Genomic DNA, 19,510 nt, shown 5'->3' with positions numbered 1-19,510 from the left:
ACAGAGCGATTTTAGAACTATAAGATGATAAACTGTGTGTCTTTTTTATAGCAGTGACATGGTTGTATTTACCTTAATTAAACGAGTCATCAGTCGTGGTAAACCAGCAAAAAAAACTCGAGCAGCCGGGCTACGTAAAAAGTGTAGGGGGGCGTGTTTGTGGTCACCAGCGGGTGTGTGGGCGGGAGCGTTACACAGTCGCTCCACCTCAAGTCACTACTCCAAATTTGCAAGATGGCAGCCTCCATCTGAGACCGAGACCTGACATTTTTTCATGTGAGTCTGAGACCTGACATTTTTTCAAGTGATTCTGAGATCTGACATTTTTTCGTGTGATTCTGAGACCTGACATTTTTTCGTGTGAGACTGAGACCTGACATTTTTTCATGTGAGTCTGAGACCTGACATTTTTTCATGTGAGACTGATACCTGACAACTTTTTTCCTGAGACCTGACGATGTCCTAAAATGTACACCGTACCTCCGCCCTCTTCCCAGCGTAAAGCACAAGGCTGGCATGCTGAGTGAAGCGGAAAAAAGTGAGAGAGGGTGAGAGAAAGAAGAAAAAAAAAAACCACGGCCCGCGTCGTTCACATCAAAGAGCCGGCTCTAAGAGCCATTTCGTTCGCGACCGACCCATCACTATAGGCTATCCCCTCTCTATCCCCTCTTTAATTTTGGTAATTCCACAAATTGCCGGAAACCCAAACAAAACACGAAATAAGAGGCTCTAATGTAAGCATCCTGTTAATGTTGGTGGTGTCAGTTACACAATGAACCAGAAGCCAGCACAACATAGCCAGCAGTGCATGGGCAGCAATGCATTTCTTACTTGGAAATTCCAACACGACTTCTAATTTAAAGAAGAAAGGGATGGGCGAAATCTGACCGGTCAATGCAAACTCTGTTTGCAAGCAAACAAGCTGATCTCAGCGTCAAAAGACTCCAACCTACAGAAACATCCGGAAGTAAGTTCTTTTTTAAAAAAAGCTAACGTTCGCCTACTGCAACTAGCTTGTTTTAGTTGTGGTAGCTACCTGGGTTATGTGCCACTTCAGTATCTCCGATGTACTATTGCTGTGTGATTTATTACTATTACTGAAGGCTACTCGCCACAGAGCTAACATTATTAGCTGGCATTAGCTGAGGTTAGTTCATAGACTGTTAGACTTGATGGATAGCATTAACAATCTGCTAGCTTCAAATAATCATGTGCAGTTCTGACAGCAGTCTATGAACTAGCCTCAGCTAACACCAGCTCAAGGGCGTAGATTTGGCATGGACAGAAGGGACATGTCCACACCAATATCCAGCGATTATTGAATTGTCCCCACCAATAATTTGATCTCTTCGAGTAAAGAAAAACAAATCCGATAGAAATGAAAAAATGATCTGTCAGCGTCTTATTCACCTAGCGGTGCTGAAAGAGTTAAATTACGTTCTCCACTGGAGTCCTACCTCATGTGACGAATATGGCCAATGTGATTGGCTGTGCCTTTCAGGAAGCTTCGTTTAGTTTTAGCATCGGCAAGCCTGCGCTGCGAAGACCTGCAAGGAGGAGAGGAGGATGGCGGCAAAAAGGAAGAACCTGGATATAAGAAAGTATTTTTCAAAGAAACCTGTAAGTCACTTAAAGTCAAGCTCACTCATAAAATGTGTCCATCATAATAATGTTACAGGCTATGCCAGGCTTTGGCCCACATCAGGCTTTGGCACCACACCCATCTACTGCGGGTGTGGTGCCTGTTATCGGACCCGGAGTTAGCAACATCCCCCAAAAACCCGAAGAGTAGAGTCCTGGCCCCTAGCCCTGCCAGTGTAGCAGAAATGATGACGGATGATGATGGCAGCAGCAGCCGTTCTTCTATGCGTGAGTAGCTTAATGTTGTTCTAGTGTAATTTACGTTGAGTAGGCTAACCACGTTATTACATTAATGCATGTAAGGTGAACTAGCAAACATCATCATAGCTACATGAGGCTGTCTTCTTGTTTGATGGCAGATACTCCCTTCACCCTGGCCAAAAAGGCTAAAATGACCAAAGAAAAAGTGGAAAACAGTTAAACATGAGAGGTTTTTGGACAAAGTTTGTGTTTTTCCATTGCACTGCTTCCAGCCAAGAGTGATACCATATATGCCCCATAGCTGCAGAAAAGGCTAACATTGTTATCTTTTTACAAAAAAAACAGCTGAACATGAGAGGTTTTTGGACCAATTTTGTGTTCTCCATTCTTTAAGCACCGGTTTGAGCACCGTTTAAGCACCGGCACTGTTTCAAAAGTACCGGTTTGGCACCGGTATCGGATAAAACCTAAATGATACCCATCCCTAGTCATAACCTCTTACCTGAACTTCAGTTCACCTGACACTCGGACCGGCGGCTGCCTCGGGTCTCTCCTCCTTCTGCCCCCCCTCTCACTTGTTAATTTTACTGAATCTGTGGAAGCTCCGCCATAGCCACCACTAAACAACGGAGTTATTTTTACACACCGGCCAGCATCTGGCCAATCCACCACCTTTTATTGTTTATACCGTTACAAAAAAAATAATCCTCGGGCCACCGAGCAAATACCCGGTATGCCCAATGGCCAGTCCAGCTATGGTCGTGCCATCAGTTAACCTTTCGCGTGCCAACTGTGGCACACGTGCCTAGGGTTGCCGACCCCTGCTGTAAACGGACCAAACGTCAGTCAGGAGAACCACCGAGATAATCCATCCACAATACAAGGTTAGTTATTAATATACTGCTGCTTGGGCTGGGCTGTAGTTACGTCGTAAGGGTTTAAAAACTGAGCTTTAAAATGATTAGTGGTAATAAAAACCGAGAGAAGCCGACAGTGATCACTGACTGTTTTTAGGGGCTTGTTGAGATTAAATAGAACAAGTGTCATGGTCCTGGGTCGGTGACCCCAGCGCTTTTAGTTTGTTATCATTTTCTAGTTTATTATTATGATGATGATTATTATTGTTTGAGTTCTATGTGTTATATTCGGTCTGCCTTTGAGTCTGCGTCTGTGTCTCTGTCTGTCTTTGGTGTCACCCCGTCTGTTTGTGAAGCTGTCTGTTTAGTTCTGTCTTGTTTGGTTCCCCGTGTTTCAGTTTCCTGCTTTATTGTGAAGGTCTCTGTCTGATGTGAGTGTGTTCACTTTACATTTCCCTTGTCCCGTCAGCTCTGATTCCTCCCAGCTGTGTTGCCCTCCTGTCTCTCATCCCCTGATTACTGGTGTGTGTATTTAAGCCCTTTGTGTTCTCCTGCCTGTTGCCAGTTCGTCTGTGTTACTTCGTGTCAGTCTGCGTTACCCTGTGTTCCACGTTGTCCTGTTCCTCGTCTGCGTCTCTCTGCTTCTCATCCCTTTGTCGTATGCTCCCAGGTCTGTTATTTTTAGTTCCCCCAGTTTAGGTGTCTTCAGTTATTTGTCATGCCCCACTGCTTGTTTGCCACTACACCTTTGTAAATAAACCTCATTAGCATCTCATCCACTGCTTGCATCTTAGGTCCTTCTTCCAACTCCACACGGCTCGCCTCGGCGGCCATGACAACAAGATACAAAGCATTAAAACATTTTAAAAACACAACAGCCTTATTAAATGCAGACTACTTTGGGCCCGGAAGCAGAATTCGTCACGTCATCACTTAAAGATCGGATTGCTAAATGCTGTGTAATTGCTTCTATAGTAGTTCAGTGTGTGCATATGTGGATTTGTAAGAGGGACATCGGCATTTTTTTTTCGCTAATGCATTTATAAAGGCATAATAATAGGTTTTTTTGCAGATAATGACAACATGCTACACTTTTTACAGGACCTGATGCTTTCTAAAAGTTAGAATTACTAATACCATGCATGTGTCAGTGAGAAAATAGAGAAAAGGTTTGTAGTTACAGCTGTGACCAAACGATAACTCTGCAACATGTAACATCTTGTATATGCTGTGATGAAGGCCCATGAATAAAAACTGATACATCATTGCGTTTACATATCCACTGGTATGTAGCCCGCATGTAAGGTGAAACGTCTTCAAGAAAACTACAAGTCCAGACGCTTTTCTTTTCAAGCTCCTTAGACTACGACAACCTGGATGACTGAAAACCTTCACAGTCATAAGTCCCATGAATGTGTCGAATCTTCTCACCCACAATTGCTTTGCCAAAAGGCAGATCACACAAATCACGCTTAACTGTCATGAAACGCTGTGCGGCAGGCAGGAGTTGGACCCAAAATGCAGGCACTCAGGCACAAGGTTTAAACACAAAGAACTCAGCTTTATTCGCTGGCAGGAGAAAGTCATACAAAGCAAACTAAACTGGAAACTCGCAAACTAAACCCACAGGGAGATCCACACAGCATGAGGGACAACGCGACACTGACTCAGAGAAACACAGGGTTTAAATACACTGGGGAGTAACGAGGGGAATGAGACACAGAAGGAGGGCACAGCTGGGAGAAATCAGGACTGACGAGAAAAGCAAAGCAGGACACATTCACATAAGACACGGACCTTCAAAGTAAAACAGGAAGGATCACACAGAGACGCGAACTTGACACAGTGGAGACAACAACTAAGAAACACAGACATAAACCATAAGGCAGAGGACTCTAAGAACCGAAAGACACAGAGGGGAACTCAAACATGCAGACACAGACTTACACAGAACAGAGGGGACACAGAGAAACATGAAGGGCAAGGGATCGAAACTAGAAACCATAGAATAACTCACACAAGTACAATAATACAAACATCACAAAGAACTAAAAATGCTGGGTCAGGAGACTCAGGACCGTGACATTAACGGCTCATTTGGAAGTACTGATATCTGCTAATCGGCAACCCTGATGAAAAAATACATGTGGGCTGAGCTACATATGTAAACACAATGATGTATCAGTTGCTATATGAATACAGTAGTGATGGGTCGGTTGCGAACGAAATGGCTCTTAGAGCCGGGTCTTTGACGTGAACGACGCGAGCCGGCTCCTTATCACGAGCCGCGTTTTTTTTTCTTTTTCTTTCTCTCACCCTCTCTCTCGCACTTTTTTTCCCGCTTCACTCCGCACGCGAGCCTTGTGCTTTACGCTGGGAAGAGGGGGGAGGGGCGGTAGTTACACTCAGTAGCACAGGAACGGAGCAGGAGGGAGAGACAGAGAAAATTTGTAAAAGGAAAAAGCTGAAAATTTAAATAGTTAAAAGTTGAAATGTGAATAGTTGATTTTTGTATTATATGATTTATTTATTACATTTTATGTGGAGTGAATAAATAAAAGTATATTTACGGTGGCCCCTAGAGACAAAGCACGTACAAACTTCAAATCACGTACAAACTCCAAAACATGTACAAACTCCAAAACACGTAAAAACACGTACAAACTCCGAAGCATGTACAAACTGCAAGACACGTAAAAACACATACAAACTGCAAAACACGTAAAAACACGTACAAACTCCAAAACACGTAAAAACTCAGAAGCACATAAAAACTCAAAACGCGTACAAAAGACAACAGAAGTGCTCCAGGATGCTAGGGGCAGTGTTGAGCTTTTGTTACCTAGTGGCTACACAAGCCAGCAAGTACCAACGACCGGATTTGGTGTGTGGTAATAACAGGTAAAGGAACTTTTTTTTTTTTTATTATTTGACTATATATGAATGCTTGTGTATAAATACACAAACAATACACATATGCTTTCATGCTTTCAATTGTGTAATTTAAGTGATCTAGGTAGCTCTGTTTTGGAGGTTCAGTTCATGCTAGAAATGTGTTTTGGAGTTTGTATGTGCTTTTTGGAGTTTGTACGTGTTTTGTCTCTAAGGGCCACCGCATATATTTATATATAAACATATATAAATAAAACCACTTTTTTTTTTTACATTAGTAATTCCTTTTTTGCGTAATTTTATATTATTGTTAATAATAAATGAATTAAAGTAACAAAACAACCTGAAGAGCCAGTTCGGAGCCGAAAGAGCCGGCTCTTTTTAGTGAGCCGAACCGAAAGAGCCGGTTCTCTAAAAACGCCGGAAATCCCATCACTAGTGGGGAGTGAAGTGGAAAAAAAGTGCGAGAGAGAGAGAGGGTGAGAGAAAGAAAAAAAACAAACACGGCTCGCGATAAGGAGCCGGCTCACGTCGTTCACGTCACGGCTCTAAGAGCCATTTTGTTCGTGACCGACACATCACTAGAAACAATGGTGGACCAGCCACAGGATCATGGGCAGGCAAGGTTCTCTGATGCACATGGGGAGTGGCTCAAACTGCCAAAACATTTAATGATCAAACTGCTATGAGACATATGAGTTAGAGTCCATTTTAACGCCCAACGATAGGGATTGGAATCCCAGTAGTCCAGCAGTCCAGTTCCTTGAAATCGTTAGTCTGCCTGCCTATCGATCCCACTGCATCATACTGCTAACACAACTTCAGCTCTTCGCAAGTACCTGCAGAGACAGCATGCTAATGCTAAGCTAGCCAAGAACCCAGAGTGATGTTAAAGCTCAGTAAATGCTGACTCCAACACAGCACCGTGATAAAGTGAGCTGTCCATTGCGATGAATCCAGCTGCCTTCAATACGAACTTCAATACGAGGTAGCAAACTGATGAGCAGTCAGGCTGCAGTCTCCATTGCTACCTGTTCATGTTTCTACAGTAATCAATGAATGTGGCATCACTTTAAAGTCTGGTTTTCATCCTTGATTTGTGTTGTTGGCTTTGTTTTCATACATAAATACTAAGAGAAAGATCATGCATGTCCTCATTAGGATATGGATTTGTATTGGTAGCCTGTAGCCTGGCTGTACAGGCTGTAGCCTGTAGGTAAAAATGGAAGGTTGCCTGACTGGTTTGATGAATAATGGTTTGTTTTTTTTTTGACATCACGTGATGGGTACATGTGCATCGCTTAACTGAAAAATACCTGACACCTGGATGCACTATGGGAAGAAGGTAAGTTGGTGAAAGTAATATACTATTTTGGCAAATGAAACACAGTTTCATGGAAACAGTATTCCCCGATGGTCTCTTTCATTCAGTAGGATAATGTGCCGTGCTACAAAGTAAAAATAGTTGAGGAATGATTGAGTATATACATGTACATGTATATATATATATAGAGAGAGAGAGAGAGAGAGAGAGAGATGTGTTTGTGTGTGCGTGTGCCGATGACAACCAAATCTGATCTATGGAGTCCCTGTCTCACAACTTGCAGCACCTGATCTGTTAACATCTTGGTGCTATTTACAACAGCACACCTTCCGGTGTCTAGGGGAGTCCATGCAGGCCTATTTGGACTCCAAACAGGCCTGCATGGGGGAACCAACACAATACTAGGCAGGTGGTATTATGCCTGATCTGTGTAAACTTAAAGTAAAGCCAGTAGGGATGGGTATTGATAAGATTTTCACGATTCCGATTCTATTCTTGATTCTGTTTAACGATTCAATTCTTTATCGATTTTCTTATCGATTCTTTTTAAACAAAGGAGAACACTAAGGTCGATTAGCTTAGAACTTTGTTTTATATCTTCTCTTTGAACAAGATAGAAATTTAGGAGTAACATGGCCTTACAAACCCAACAGTGAGATCTTAAGAGATCCAGCCTATGGCTCTTCAATGGGGTGTCACAGGGTCCCCAGGAAAAAAAACTGTAAATGTAAAATAATAAAATAAATATTCTTCTGTAGCAATAACAAAGCATAACATAAATTATTCTGTAGCAATTACACAAGAATATCCAGTAATGTCCCTGCCTACAATTAAACACATTCACTTACCGAAAATCGGGGGCATCTGCTGTGGCAAATGGGTGCAAGCCTTTTACCACAAACTTAGTCACTGCTCGGTGACATTCGTCTATCCTGGCCTGAAAGGTACGGAGCCCCCCAGGGGACATGGGAGAAAAAAAAATTACGGAGGAAAAAAAAAAAAATTAGGGAGAAAAAAAAAAATTAAGACGGACTTTTGCGAGATCTCGCAAAAGTATTGCGAGATCTCGCAAAAGTATTGCGAGCGCTCGCAATAAGTATTGCGAGATCTCGCAAAAGTATTGCGAGCGCTCGCAATAAGTATTGCGAGATCTCGCAAAAGTCTGTACCATAGACCTCCAAATCAGCACTGAAACCTTAGAAACAACCACAGCGATGGAGGACACACACCCATTTGAGCGATTCATAGATTTTTACTTTGAGCTTGGACTAAACTATAAAGACATTAAAACTGTGCTTTGCATTAGACACAGTTTTCATATAAGCGAAAGACATCTGAAGAGAGTTCTTAGCGCAAGGGGACACACTCGCCACAAAGCGTACTCTGACCTGGCCGTCTTGGTTGAATTTATAGACAACCAATTGCAGTACTCTGGGCAGCTTCACGGATACCGATGGATGTACGCTAAATGCAGGGAACATGGACTACGCGTGAGGAAAGAGGATGTGCGCTTGGTTTTGAAGGAGCTGGATCCCCGAGGCGTCGCACTGAGGCAAGCAAGATGTTTCAGGCGGAGGAACTATTTTTCAAAAGGGCCGAATTTCATCTGGCACATGGACTCCTACGACAAACTGAAGCCATATGGCATCTGTATCAATGGTAGTATTGACGGTTTCTCGAGAAAAATAATCTGGCTTAATGCATACACAACAAATAGTAATCCGAAAGTGATCGGGGGGTATTACATAGAAGCGGTGCAGCGTTTAAAGGGCTGCCCTAGAGTTGTGAGGGGCGATCTTGGAACTGAAAATGGCCATGTTAGAGGCTTTCAACGTTTCCTTGTGCCCGTGGCTCCTAACGACACCCCTGAGAGTTACTTGGAGGGAGCAAGTACCGCCAATCAAAGGATTGAATACTGGTGGCGTTTTCTTCGCAGCCAGTGTCTGGAGTTCTGGTTATCCTTATTTGCAGACATCAGAGACAACGGGTACTTTGATGGTGGGTTTCTGGACAAAAACCTCCTTCAGTTTTGTTGCATGGGACTCATCCAGGTGAGTTAATAAAATATGTTTTGTTGCGTGCCTGGATGCATGCGTGTGTGAGTGAGAGATAAAGGAAACTGAGGAAGTGAAACGTGTCCTGTACTCGTTTGTGGTGTTCCCATTATCACAAATGTGGAAGCCAACTGCTCAGCCTCTGTGTGGTGGTGGTGGTGGAGGACCCCCATCTTTTTTTTCGGGCCTCCACTTTTTTTTCTAGTGGCCATAACGGGTCACATTTGAGCATACAGAGTAAGCAAATATGTACTTGTAATGTGCTCAGATAATTTTAATAAGTGCTTACAGAAAGACAATTAATGTAGCCTCTAACTGCAATTGATTTACATCGGACAAACAGACCAAGCACTATGGCTCATAATACAATTACACCTCACCTGTTTGGACTATATTTTTATATTTCATTTTTACTTGCTGCCAGGAACGTTTGGGGCCTGTTGGGTTGCACCTGCGATCACATCACGTCACAAAATAAAATGTATAAAATAAAAAATAAAATATAATAAATAACGTGTTAAATGGGTGGAAATCCCTAGATCAATGTTTAAATTAACACTCACGCATTGACTCTGTCGGCTATTTTTTGCCATGCATGCTCTCTTTCTTTTGCAGCTGAGGCTGTGTTACTTTTTTTCTGCAAAATTTGCATGTTATCGGCATATGCTGCCATCAGAATTTCGGCCTCAAGCGCTGTAAAATACATTGACTGCGCCTTCTTTCCCTCCGTCTCCATGGTGACTCGCTTAATCTGTGCTCCACTAATAAGGGCTTTATGTATCCTTGTGCGCGTGCTTAACTTGGGGTTAAAGCAACTCCGCGTTGATTGAACTAATTGTTATCAGCCTTTCTGAAACCGAATATTCCGAGTTGGACAGTTCGGGGTTACTCAACCCTGAGTATCGTTTTTCACTTCCTGAAATAGGGCCCTGTACCAGGTTTAGGGAATGGAGAGACTTGCAGGAAGAAAGAGACAAGACAGGGAGAAGCGGGTGAGAGGAGCAGGGAGTAAATGAAATCAAAAATTGTGTAAATACTATAATTTAGGTTTAAGCAATCGGCCGCCTTAAGGAAGAGCTCAACAACCAAGACTACAGTAACATCTATGTTGTTTATGTTGACATGGCATATGAAATTTTCTTATCTATAATATTAACTATTTACAATTTGGAATTATTTCGATTGGGATATCAAAATAACTTACAAATACAAAATACAATGATCAGTGACATAAAACAAATTGATTATTATGAGGTGAGTAGATGAGCCAAGCAGGTAGTAATAAGACTAATAGTACTAATGTAAGATATCACAGCATAACAGTAACCGTAGTTAGTGTGTGAAACACTTGTACAGATGACATTAGGTAAAGTACATGATTACAAAAATGCACATGATTGTTTAAAAATAATAAATTGCATAAATCTAATAAACCTTCCTCTCAGTGAGTGAGTTGTCTCATCGTGATTTGCGTATATGTATATACGTACATGCGATCGCATTTCTTAAATTTCTGTATTCTTTTTAACAGGATGAGCTGGATGACACTGCACAGGTTTGGAATACACACTCCATCAGGCCATCAGCAAACATCAATATCCCCAGTGGTCGACCTAATGTAATGTATACATTACCTGAGCTCTACGGGACAAGAGACTTCCTTTGCCCCACTGAAGAAGAACATGTTGAAATGTGTAAAACTGAGTGTGTTTTTCGACTGACCAAACCATGTGACCCCGATGTATATGAACTGTGCAATATCATCATGACTGAGTCCCATCTGACTCCACCAACAGACTCATATCAGGCTGTGAACTTGTACATGCATTTAAGAGAGAACATCATGGCATTAGTGTAAATTGCATACACTGCAGCAGAGAACATTACTCAAAATTGACCTGTGATATGTGCGAAAGTTAACTTCTGGATGTTAAACAGACTGTAAACTGTAAGCTTTCTAGTACACAGTCATTTATGAGAATATCTTATATAGAAATATTTATTGTTGTGTTCCAGGAGGGTCAGTGAACTAAAGTATAAAGGGGAGTCTCTGCCTGTTAATGATATTCTGAGTGTTCTTTAGCACAAAAACACTGTAATGTTCTGTCAAATGTTATCAAGTTCCATGTCTATGTGTATTACTTCGAATTACTTTAACTGTGTATTTGGCTTGATACATGGATCAAAACATAAGACACATCTTAATTTAATGTGTTAGGAGTTTTAATGTACAGTGTTTAATCAGATAATGGTGGTTTATGTTGAGTATTTTGTAATAATTTTTAAATGGTGAGTTGGTTTTTATTTACACCATCTGTATTTGTTAATGATGGGAATGTTTAGTTGTTGATATTGGCTAGAATACTGTTTAAAATCGAAGAGATATGATATTATGCCTTGCTGCTTTATATATATTATAACGCCAACTGTCACATTGGCAGGCTACATGAAATGGTACTAAGGGGCATCATGATCTGAGAGGGGGCACCTTGGCATTTTTCTGAACTCCAGTTTCTCTGGCTAAAAATATAGTTATTTCATGTCATTTTTGCTTCTTTTTTTTTAAACTATTTATTCTGATTCCAGAAGAGCTTTAGTTTTTTAATGTTGGTTAAACAAAACTGAAAAAATAAAGAACTAAATAGAGACCTTTTGAACTCTTAGAATTTCTAATAGATATAAACATTCTTTTTTTGTCACTGAATTTATCTGAAGCTTATTTTATCAGCTGAATAACAAATTCTTTGCACCCACCTGTTCTGTTGATGAACAGCAATTTCATTCGAATGCTATTTTTGCAAAACTCACCACTTCTGAAAGGATGATATGTGTTGTTGAACTACCGGACAAATAAACTGAAATCTAATCAATTTCTAATTATTTTTGGACTATGTAGTACAGACAACTAAAAAATTGCAAATGACAAAAGCATATCGACAACATCTGTGTATTGACTGCCTGTGTTCCCAGGCACTTTAATTTCAGAGAAGGGTAGACAGAAGTGCATAATCTGTCAAAAATGTAGCAATACTTTATAATTAACCATATATACTATTTAATCTAATTAGAAATCCTGGCCTACAATCTTGTTTATCCTAGAAACTGTTAAATCTGATTATCATTGCTTGTTAATTTGTAATTATATAAGACACTATAAAGAATTGTGAATCATCTGTATGTCACATTATGGCAAAGTCCTTTCAAAAAAAAAAAAAACTTGTGATGGCAATATGATTTTTAACAAAACAACTAGTAAACATTTTGGAAGCTAATCAAGGGAAAATAGGACTTATTGTTACAAGATGATGTTTATAGGCCACATCAGCTTTAAGAATTTGTAAACAGGATCTTATCATTAACTTTCAATAACTTCTTTTGCAACCATAGTGACATTCTTTACTAATATTAATGGACTTTTCACCCTAAAATCAAATTTACCAATTTTTCTGTTCGCTAGCTGTAGTATTCCTTAATCCACATTGTTTTAGTGTGAGTTGCCCAATTTTAGAGATATTGACTGTACAAGCCTACCCCTCTCTTGTTTCACATGGTACTTAATGCTTAGTAGCAATGTCTTTATGTAGACCTTATGTAGCTTCATGTTGTTTTTCAACAAGGAAGAGATCTCTACAGCTAATATCTCCCAAAACTAGGCAACTCACTTCAGAACTTTCTAGATGGATAAACAGCAAGCCAATGTGTGTCACTGCAGGGTATGCAGGTGTGTTGAGAGAACGTACCCAAATGCAGACAAGGAGAGAGAGAGGACAATCAACTTAAAACAAAAGCGAGCCTTTATTCTGGCTGATGGCAAGAGTAAAAGAAAAAAAAATGACAATGTGTACAGCGAATTTTTATGTGATTTGTCCCTCTAACGCTAAACACAAACCTTGTTTTCAACAGAAGTTAAAGATGCGGTCATTTTCAAAGAATTTTAAACAATAAAGAGTCCTTGTGAAATATGACCTAACATACAACTAAACCATCAGAAAATTAAATTTGTGACTGCTTGTTATACGGCTGAATATATCAAATGTTTCAATGACAAAATGAAACAAGACAGAATTTATGAACTCAAGGTCTCATACAAATAAAAATTACAGCTCTAACCATTAGTACACTCATCAAGTTCAAATGATGTCCATTTCAAAGTAATTGCTGGAAAGGATATTGTCGAACTCTGTGCGAAATTCAGGATAAGAACTGTAAGTGCATGGCACTTCAAGGGTAGCTCCACAGGTGTGAGCAACAGGCCTTCTGTTGAGCCCAGTTTCAGCATTAAAGCACACCAAAATTTTGTCAACACATATTACAGAAGATCCTGTGCAGAAGCGCAGGATTTTTTCAGCTTTGGTTTCATCAGCGTTTTTAACATAACGCTGAAGATGGTTAAACGTTGTTTGTTCTCCGTGAGACAGCATGATTTTTGTTGCTTCCAATAGCTGCACTAGTCTTTTGCCTGTGGCCTTCTTTGTCTCATACAGAGATAACACACTTTCCTTGTCTGCCAGTTTCAGCTGCAGATGTGCCATGGGTGTGGAGAAGCAATCCATTATATACTTTGGCTCTTGGAGAATGGCCTTATGAGCCATTGTTTCAATGGCAGGCTGCATGTTGTTCTTAGGTGGTAGGAAGTGGGAACCCATCCTTGTAAAAAGGTCAAGCAGGTCCTCTTCATCATTTTCATCCATTGTGCCTTGGAGCGCCTTCTCAACAGCTGATCTCTCAACAGGAGGGAGATAGTTGAGAAACGATGCAATCAGAATGTCTACATCAACTGAGTCCATTCCGTGGATGCAAGCTAAAATGAAAGCCCTTGACAGCCTCACTGGAAAGACACCATGGTCTAGTAAGCCTTTCACCCATATCTGCCCAACTGCTTGCCATTCAGCCTCACTAAAGTCTGGCCTCAGCCTTGGAACTCGTTCATTTTCACCTTCACACTGTTCCAAAAATTGCTCCCAAAATGCAGTGTAAACCTCCCTTGACACCCCAGCATCATCAACAGCATTTTCATTTACAAAGTTCATCTTTAAAGTCACATTCAGAATGCGACTGTCCATAAATACAGCCAAAAGATCATCAACAACTTTTATCCTGCGAATTGATACATGTAGGGGGCTCTGTGGGTCTCCTGAATTTGATGGGGAAAGTTGGTTGCTTGAATCTAAACGCAAACCTTGTGCGATGAAATTCAGTCCATGGTCCTGAGTAAAAGACAAAACATGCACATTCCATAAGAAATGCAATTGAATTGTACAGATTACACAATATCAATGTTCTGAAAAAGTTTGAACATTTGTACATTCCCAAACCATGGTTGCACTGACAATTTATATATTACATTAACATTGTGGCCTGATGGATGTCCTTGTATGCCTCACAGAAAATTATACAAGTGTTCTTTACAGGTATGAGAAGACGCACTTCTGTGCAAAATAGGTAGAGAACACAATAGTGACACCAAAACAATGTCTCACTGCTGTGTTATGTAAATAATTTTATTTCAAGACTAAATTTCCTGTTTAATCTTATGTTAATGTAAAACACTGTAATTGTCTCTCAACTGACAATATCCTTTTAATTCAAATAGACCCACAAACTGCCATATCCTCAGAAAATAGCATGACATTTTTGGCATCTCTACAGTATGTAAAGGTAGGTGTTTATGGTTGCCTGAATTGATCCATCTTACCTGTGCAATCTGGGGTGCTTCCTCTTGTATTGACTGCATATGGGGTGTGGGCAAGCCATTAGCTGAAGACAATGGTAGCAGGAAACCATCCATAGGTAATCCATTTGTGTCGGCATTCTGAGAAGGAAGTATTGCATTAATTGACAACAGACACCTTAACCCTTCAAGATTAGAAGACTCTTCTTCAATCTTCTAACTTGGCCTATTCTAATTCATGAATGTTCTTAAAAAGTCTGCAAAATATGTCAATAGGTATTAAGAAATAGAACAAAAATACACCACTTTATTTTCAGCCTACATGTCTCACTTACAAGAGTAAAAAGACATATTACAGTGGAATTCCACAGGTTTTTATCAGATCTTGATTTTCTTATTGCTACTTAAAATGTTGTATTATTGCTGCCAAAAAATCAAGTTTTAAACAAACAAGAGATGAATTCTGATTAATAAAAATCGAAAAATTGTTTCACAGTACTGTAAGTTATTTCTTTTAAGATCCAAAAGAATATTACAGAAAATAACACACATGCTTAAATTTTGTCCAAGCAGGAATGCATGATCAGCTTTTTTAAAAGCAGAACTATGCAAGTTACTAAATTTGATTATTAATAAATTTCCATCTTTTGTCACACTTGAACCATATCAACCACAACTGTCCATGGTCTTACCTGTCTGAGATCCTCACTGTTGACATAATTCAGGGTTATCACGACTGTGTCATCACCATCTGCTCTGACAAGATCCTCTTCAGGATTCCATACAACCGTATCCGCTTCGTCTATGTGTGGAAAACGACATTCCAAATCTTCTAGAAGTTTGGCCTGGGACTGTAGTTTGAAGGATTTGTTAGGAACTATACTGGTCAGATCAATAATTTCAGAGCAGTGGTCAGGGAAATCATGATCACTTGAGTCAGTCTGCTGCCGCTGTCCCACGACAGTGTTTTTAATGTCTGTTGGGGTTGAATGCATATGATGGGATTTTCCTGGACTTTGTGTTGTCACTGCCTCACAGAGTGATTTCATTTTTTTTGGATTGGGTTCCATCTGGAAATTGTGAATCTGTGAACCAGAAAACAAACACAAGACACAAACGAAAATAATTCAATTATTTTTTCAGCAGCCAGTCATTTTGTACATGTTAATGAATACAAAGCTGGAAGTCTTTCACAGATGTACCTTACCACACAAGTCAACAACAAATTCCTGGAATAATTTCATCCTACAGAAGTGCAAATATTCGTAGATGTACATAAAGCACTTGAATAACACAACTCTTTATTGCAGTTGCACAGTCAAACCTAGTACAATAGTACAACAAAATTAGAAAATGTCGCATGTTACCACCGAGCACTAATAAACACAACAAAATACAGTAACTTTAAAGTGATCATTATTTTTAATAATAACTTTCTTATTTTAACAAACCTGTTTGCCAGTGTCACTGTCAGATGAATCCCCATGTTCAAGTAGATCTGGTACAAAATCATCTGTCTCACTGTCAAATCCAAGTAATGTCACTGGTGAATCTTCTTCAGTTATGCTGACAGAAAAATCCTCTTCAGATGAGGACTGAACTGTTAACAGTGTTTCATCTTTCGTGCAAATGTAAAATCTCAGGAGCTTCAATTTGGTTTGTTCATAAAGTTTGCCAACAGTGTCATCTAAAGCAATCGGATTTCTTTTAAAATCACTGATTTCAATGACAAAGTCTTCAACTCTCCCTTTTGGCGAGTACCCATCTGGAAAAAACAGGTCCTTTCCCATTTCCAAAATCTTAGCTACAGTTGTAGTTTTTTCCACAGTTGCATGTCTTGTTCCTCCACCATTTCTGGTTCTCACTTGACGGTATTCATTACTGCTTAAATGAAGCCATCCGATTTCTATTTTTCTGCAGGTCTTCTCTGCTGCAGTATTTCTCTGTCTTGACATCCCTTCACTTTGCTTTTGGAACACACCTGATGAACCACACAGCACTCCTTTGGTTTTTGATCTTACTTTCCGTGCCGCAATTTTATCTCTTAGGTTCTGCAGAAGAGTCTCTTTATCTGTGCTGTACTTAGTTTGTTGACAGAAGGACTGGACAGCTAGTCTGTCACCATATGTCCTTATGTATTTTGCCATTTGTCCATCAGTCATGACGGACAGCACTGCCTTATCCACCTGCAGACATAAAACATTAGAGAAATGGTATTAATATACTTTTACTCGAGGAAGCCACACTAGCACACATGGAATACTAACTGTATTAGAATAGAGTTCTTAATCACTGTTCATGATCATTATCAAAAGTTACTCTGTCAACTTCTGTCTTATTACTTTACTGTTGCTGTGTTAGTATTAGTATAGTAATAGTAGTAGATATTTATATATGTTGGGAGAAAACCCTGCAAAAATAAACCCAGGAGGAATAGAGACACAATGAGACAAAGTTACTTTTTTATGCTTAACGTGTACACGGGTGAGCTGCTGGAAACAACCCACAACCATGGACAGTGGCTTGGCATTTTTATAGGCACAAATCACAGAGACAGTGAGAACAGGATAAGAAAATAATAAACAGATAAAATAAACAACTCCATATATGGTGCTAGTCTCGTCAGCAGAGAGCTGGGAGAGATAAAACAATCTGAAACAATATGTCCCCGAAACAATATGTCTTTGCTGGGAAAGTCTAAAAAGACACTTCTAAACTAATCTAACCACAGACAAAGGGCATCTTTGTACATTTAAAAGAAGGTAAAGAAACATAGAATCATTTTTCCTGTAGCAATATACTACGTTACTAAAAAATATTTTGCTAGTAAGGTATAAGTAAGGTAAGTTCCACCAAGTATTTTGTGCCATGCTGTCCATGTTACCATGGTTATGGCACAGCCAGATAACAACATCCAAATTCATGGGCTGCAACCTCTTTTTTTTTTTTTTTAAACTGTATTTATCACATTGTCCAAATTCATGGGCTGCATCCTCCTGAGGACGCTTTTGTAGACCGATTATGTCACAGCGATGCACCAAAGGCTATCCAATTTCGTAGACTCCTTTTTTTTTTTATTATTATTTGCACAGAAATGTACAACAATTCTGGCAATCTCTACAAAGATTCTATTTTAAATTCGTAAACTCCTCCGAATGCAGCAGACAAATGCGTCCTCCTTTTCACCTATTTTTTTTTTAATTATTGAACTTTATTAAGAAACAGTATACAGAACATGTATACAACCAGAACAAAATTAACATATGCCAGGGGGTGTAATACAAAGAATTACATTCACTTTTCACCGAATTTGAAGGATGGGTCCGGTGTGTGCTTCGTGGCCCATATCCCAGAATTCAAAGTGCAGCCCAGCCAAACTCCAGTTTCCGGTAATGGCGGCCGTTAATAAGTTTTAAAATGACCGTTATTAATCTTTCTGGGTCACAAATTTTTTTTAAACACATTTCAGGGGAGAACGTGGGTGTATAAACTTGAAATATCTTCTCGGTTTATCAAGATATCGCATATTTGCAAAAGTGCTTCGACGTTTTCCTTGATGTCTGTTACCCACCAGCTCGATAGGTAGCCGAGAGCTCAAGGGTCACTAAAGCCGCCAAGAACGGCACAACTCGCGGCATATTATTTTCAGATCACCGCGGACTTTAGCTACTCAGGCTAAACTTAATATATAAAACACTTAGACAACCTAAAAATGTTAATGTTTGGCTTTTTTCAGTGTTTCATTTGTTCGTGAGTAAAACGGTTTGGCTGAGATTAAAGTTATTAGATTAAATTCGATAAAATAAAACTTTATTAATCCCCCGGGTGGGTTCCACATTGGTTTTACAGCGCTTAATCAACGTCATACAGAAAACTGATTAAACAGAAGTGCGAGATGGTCGAGAATTTACTCCAGTGTCGTCTTATATTTTAGATAGAAAGGAGCAGACGGACGAGCTTATTACACTCCACCGAGACAGCGGTGACGCTAATCAGAAGGCTAGACCGTCCAATTTCCCCAGCCGTTCTGAGAACCCGGCCCACGTAGACCACGAAGCCCGAGTCCTCGGGAGGATGCAGCCCATGAATTTGGACACGATTTGAAATTTCAAAACATATGTGCACTTAACGAGTTATGTTTAATGAACCTGAACATATTTACAAGAATTAACATTAAAGGCCTGCATATACGACCTCGGTTTTTCAACAAGTTACTCGCCTTTTGAACCGCGGTGTTTAATGCTTTGTTGTTTATACGTACTTTGTCTTGTTGCATGTGCATGATGTCGTCGTGTGGGACCTCTCTTGACCGCAAGAAATGTTCTAAATCCTCCTCCATGTCCGCACCGTATGGAGCCCCGTACCGTAGCACCGCACCCTTCAACTGAAACGCTATCAAAAAGGAGCGGGATCTTTTGCGAGATCTCGCAATACTTATTGCGAGCGCTCGCAATACTTTTGCGAGATCTCGCAAAAGTCCGTCTTAATTTTTTTTTTTCTCCCTAATTTTTTTTTTTTTCCTCCGTAATTTTTTTTTCTCCCATGTCCCCTGGGGGGCTCCGTAGAAAGGAGACGCTAACGGTAGGCTGCAGCGAGAACTGCCAGCATCTGAGCCATCCAGACTCTGTCTGTCTCTCTCATCATGGTCACCTAAATGCACAGTAATGGCAGGTTTTGTAATAAGGCAGATCTCACTTATATAATATGCACTGTTAGTTGATTATTTACCTGCCGCATTACTGTTACCGCTGCTGCTGGGTTGAGATTCACGAGTCCGGAGCGGAATTAAAAACATGACATTCATTTAAGGTCATCACGTGTTTTGTGAGCAAATGCTTTTGTGTATTCGTAGTGTTTCCTCCCTTAAATG

At 40.1% G+C, this 19,510-nt stretch overlaps 2 protein-coding genes across 2 annotated transcripts; one reads left to right on the top strand and one right to left on the bottom strand.

Moving 5' to 3' along the window:
- The first annotated feature begins 7,498 nt into the window (after positions 1-7,498).
- On the top strand, positions 7,499-10,873 carry LOC143420922 (uncharacterized). Its single transcript, XM_076889571.1, has 2 exons — positions 7,499-8,966; positions 10,501-10,873. The coding sequence occupies exons 1-2, from the start codon at positions 8,130-8,132 to the stop codon at positions 10,825-10,827; spliced, it is 1,164 nt and encodes a 387-aa protein (XP_076745686.1). The 5' UTR covers positions 7,499-8,129; the 3' UTR covers positions 10,828-10,873.
- A 1,895-nt stretch (positions 10,874-12,768) lies between these two features.
- Positions 12,769-19,105, bottom strand: LOC143421026 (uncharacterized). The gene is made up of 5 exons (XM_076889696.1): positions 18,902-19,105; positions 16,092-16,826; positions 15,333-15,725; positions 14,665-14,781; positions 12,769-14,176 (listed from the first exon to the last, which is right to left on the bottom strand). The coding sequence occupies exons 1-5, from the start codon at positions 18,977-18,979 to the stop codon at positions 13,100-13,102; spliced, it is 2,400 nt and encodes a 799-aa protein (XP_076745811.1). The 5' UTR covers positions 18,980-19,105; the 3' UTR covers positions 12,769-13,099.
- Between the last annotated feature and the right edge of the window lie 405 nt (positions 19,106-19,510).

The sequence above is a fragment of the Maylandia zebra genome, linkage group LG11, assembly GCF_041146795.1.
Source record: "Maylandia zebra isolate NMK-2024a linkage group LG11, Mzebra_GT3a, whole genome shotgun sequence".
NCBI lineage: Eukaryota > Metazoa > Chordata > Actinopteri > Cichliformes > Cichlidae > Maylandia > Maylandia zebra.
The sequence above is the reverse complement of the archived record's forward strand: the minus strand, read 5'-3'. Positions and strand labels throughout refer to the sequence as shown.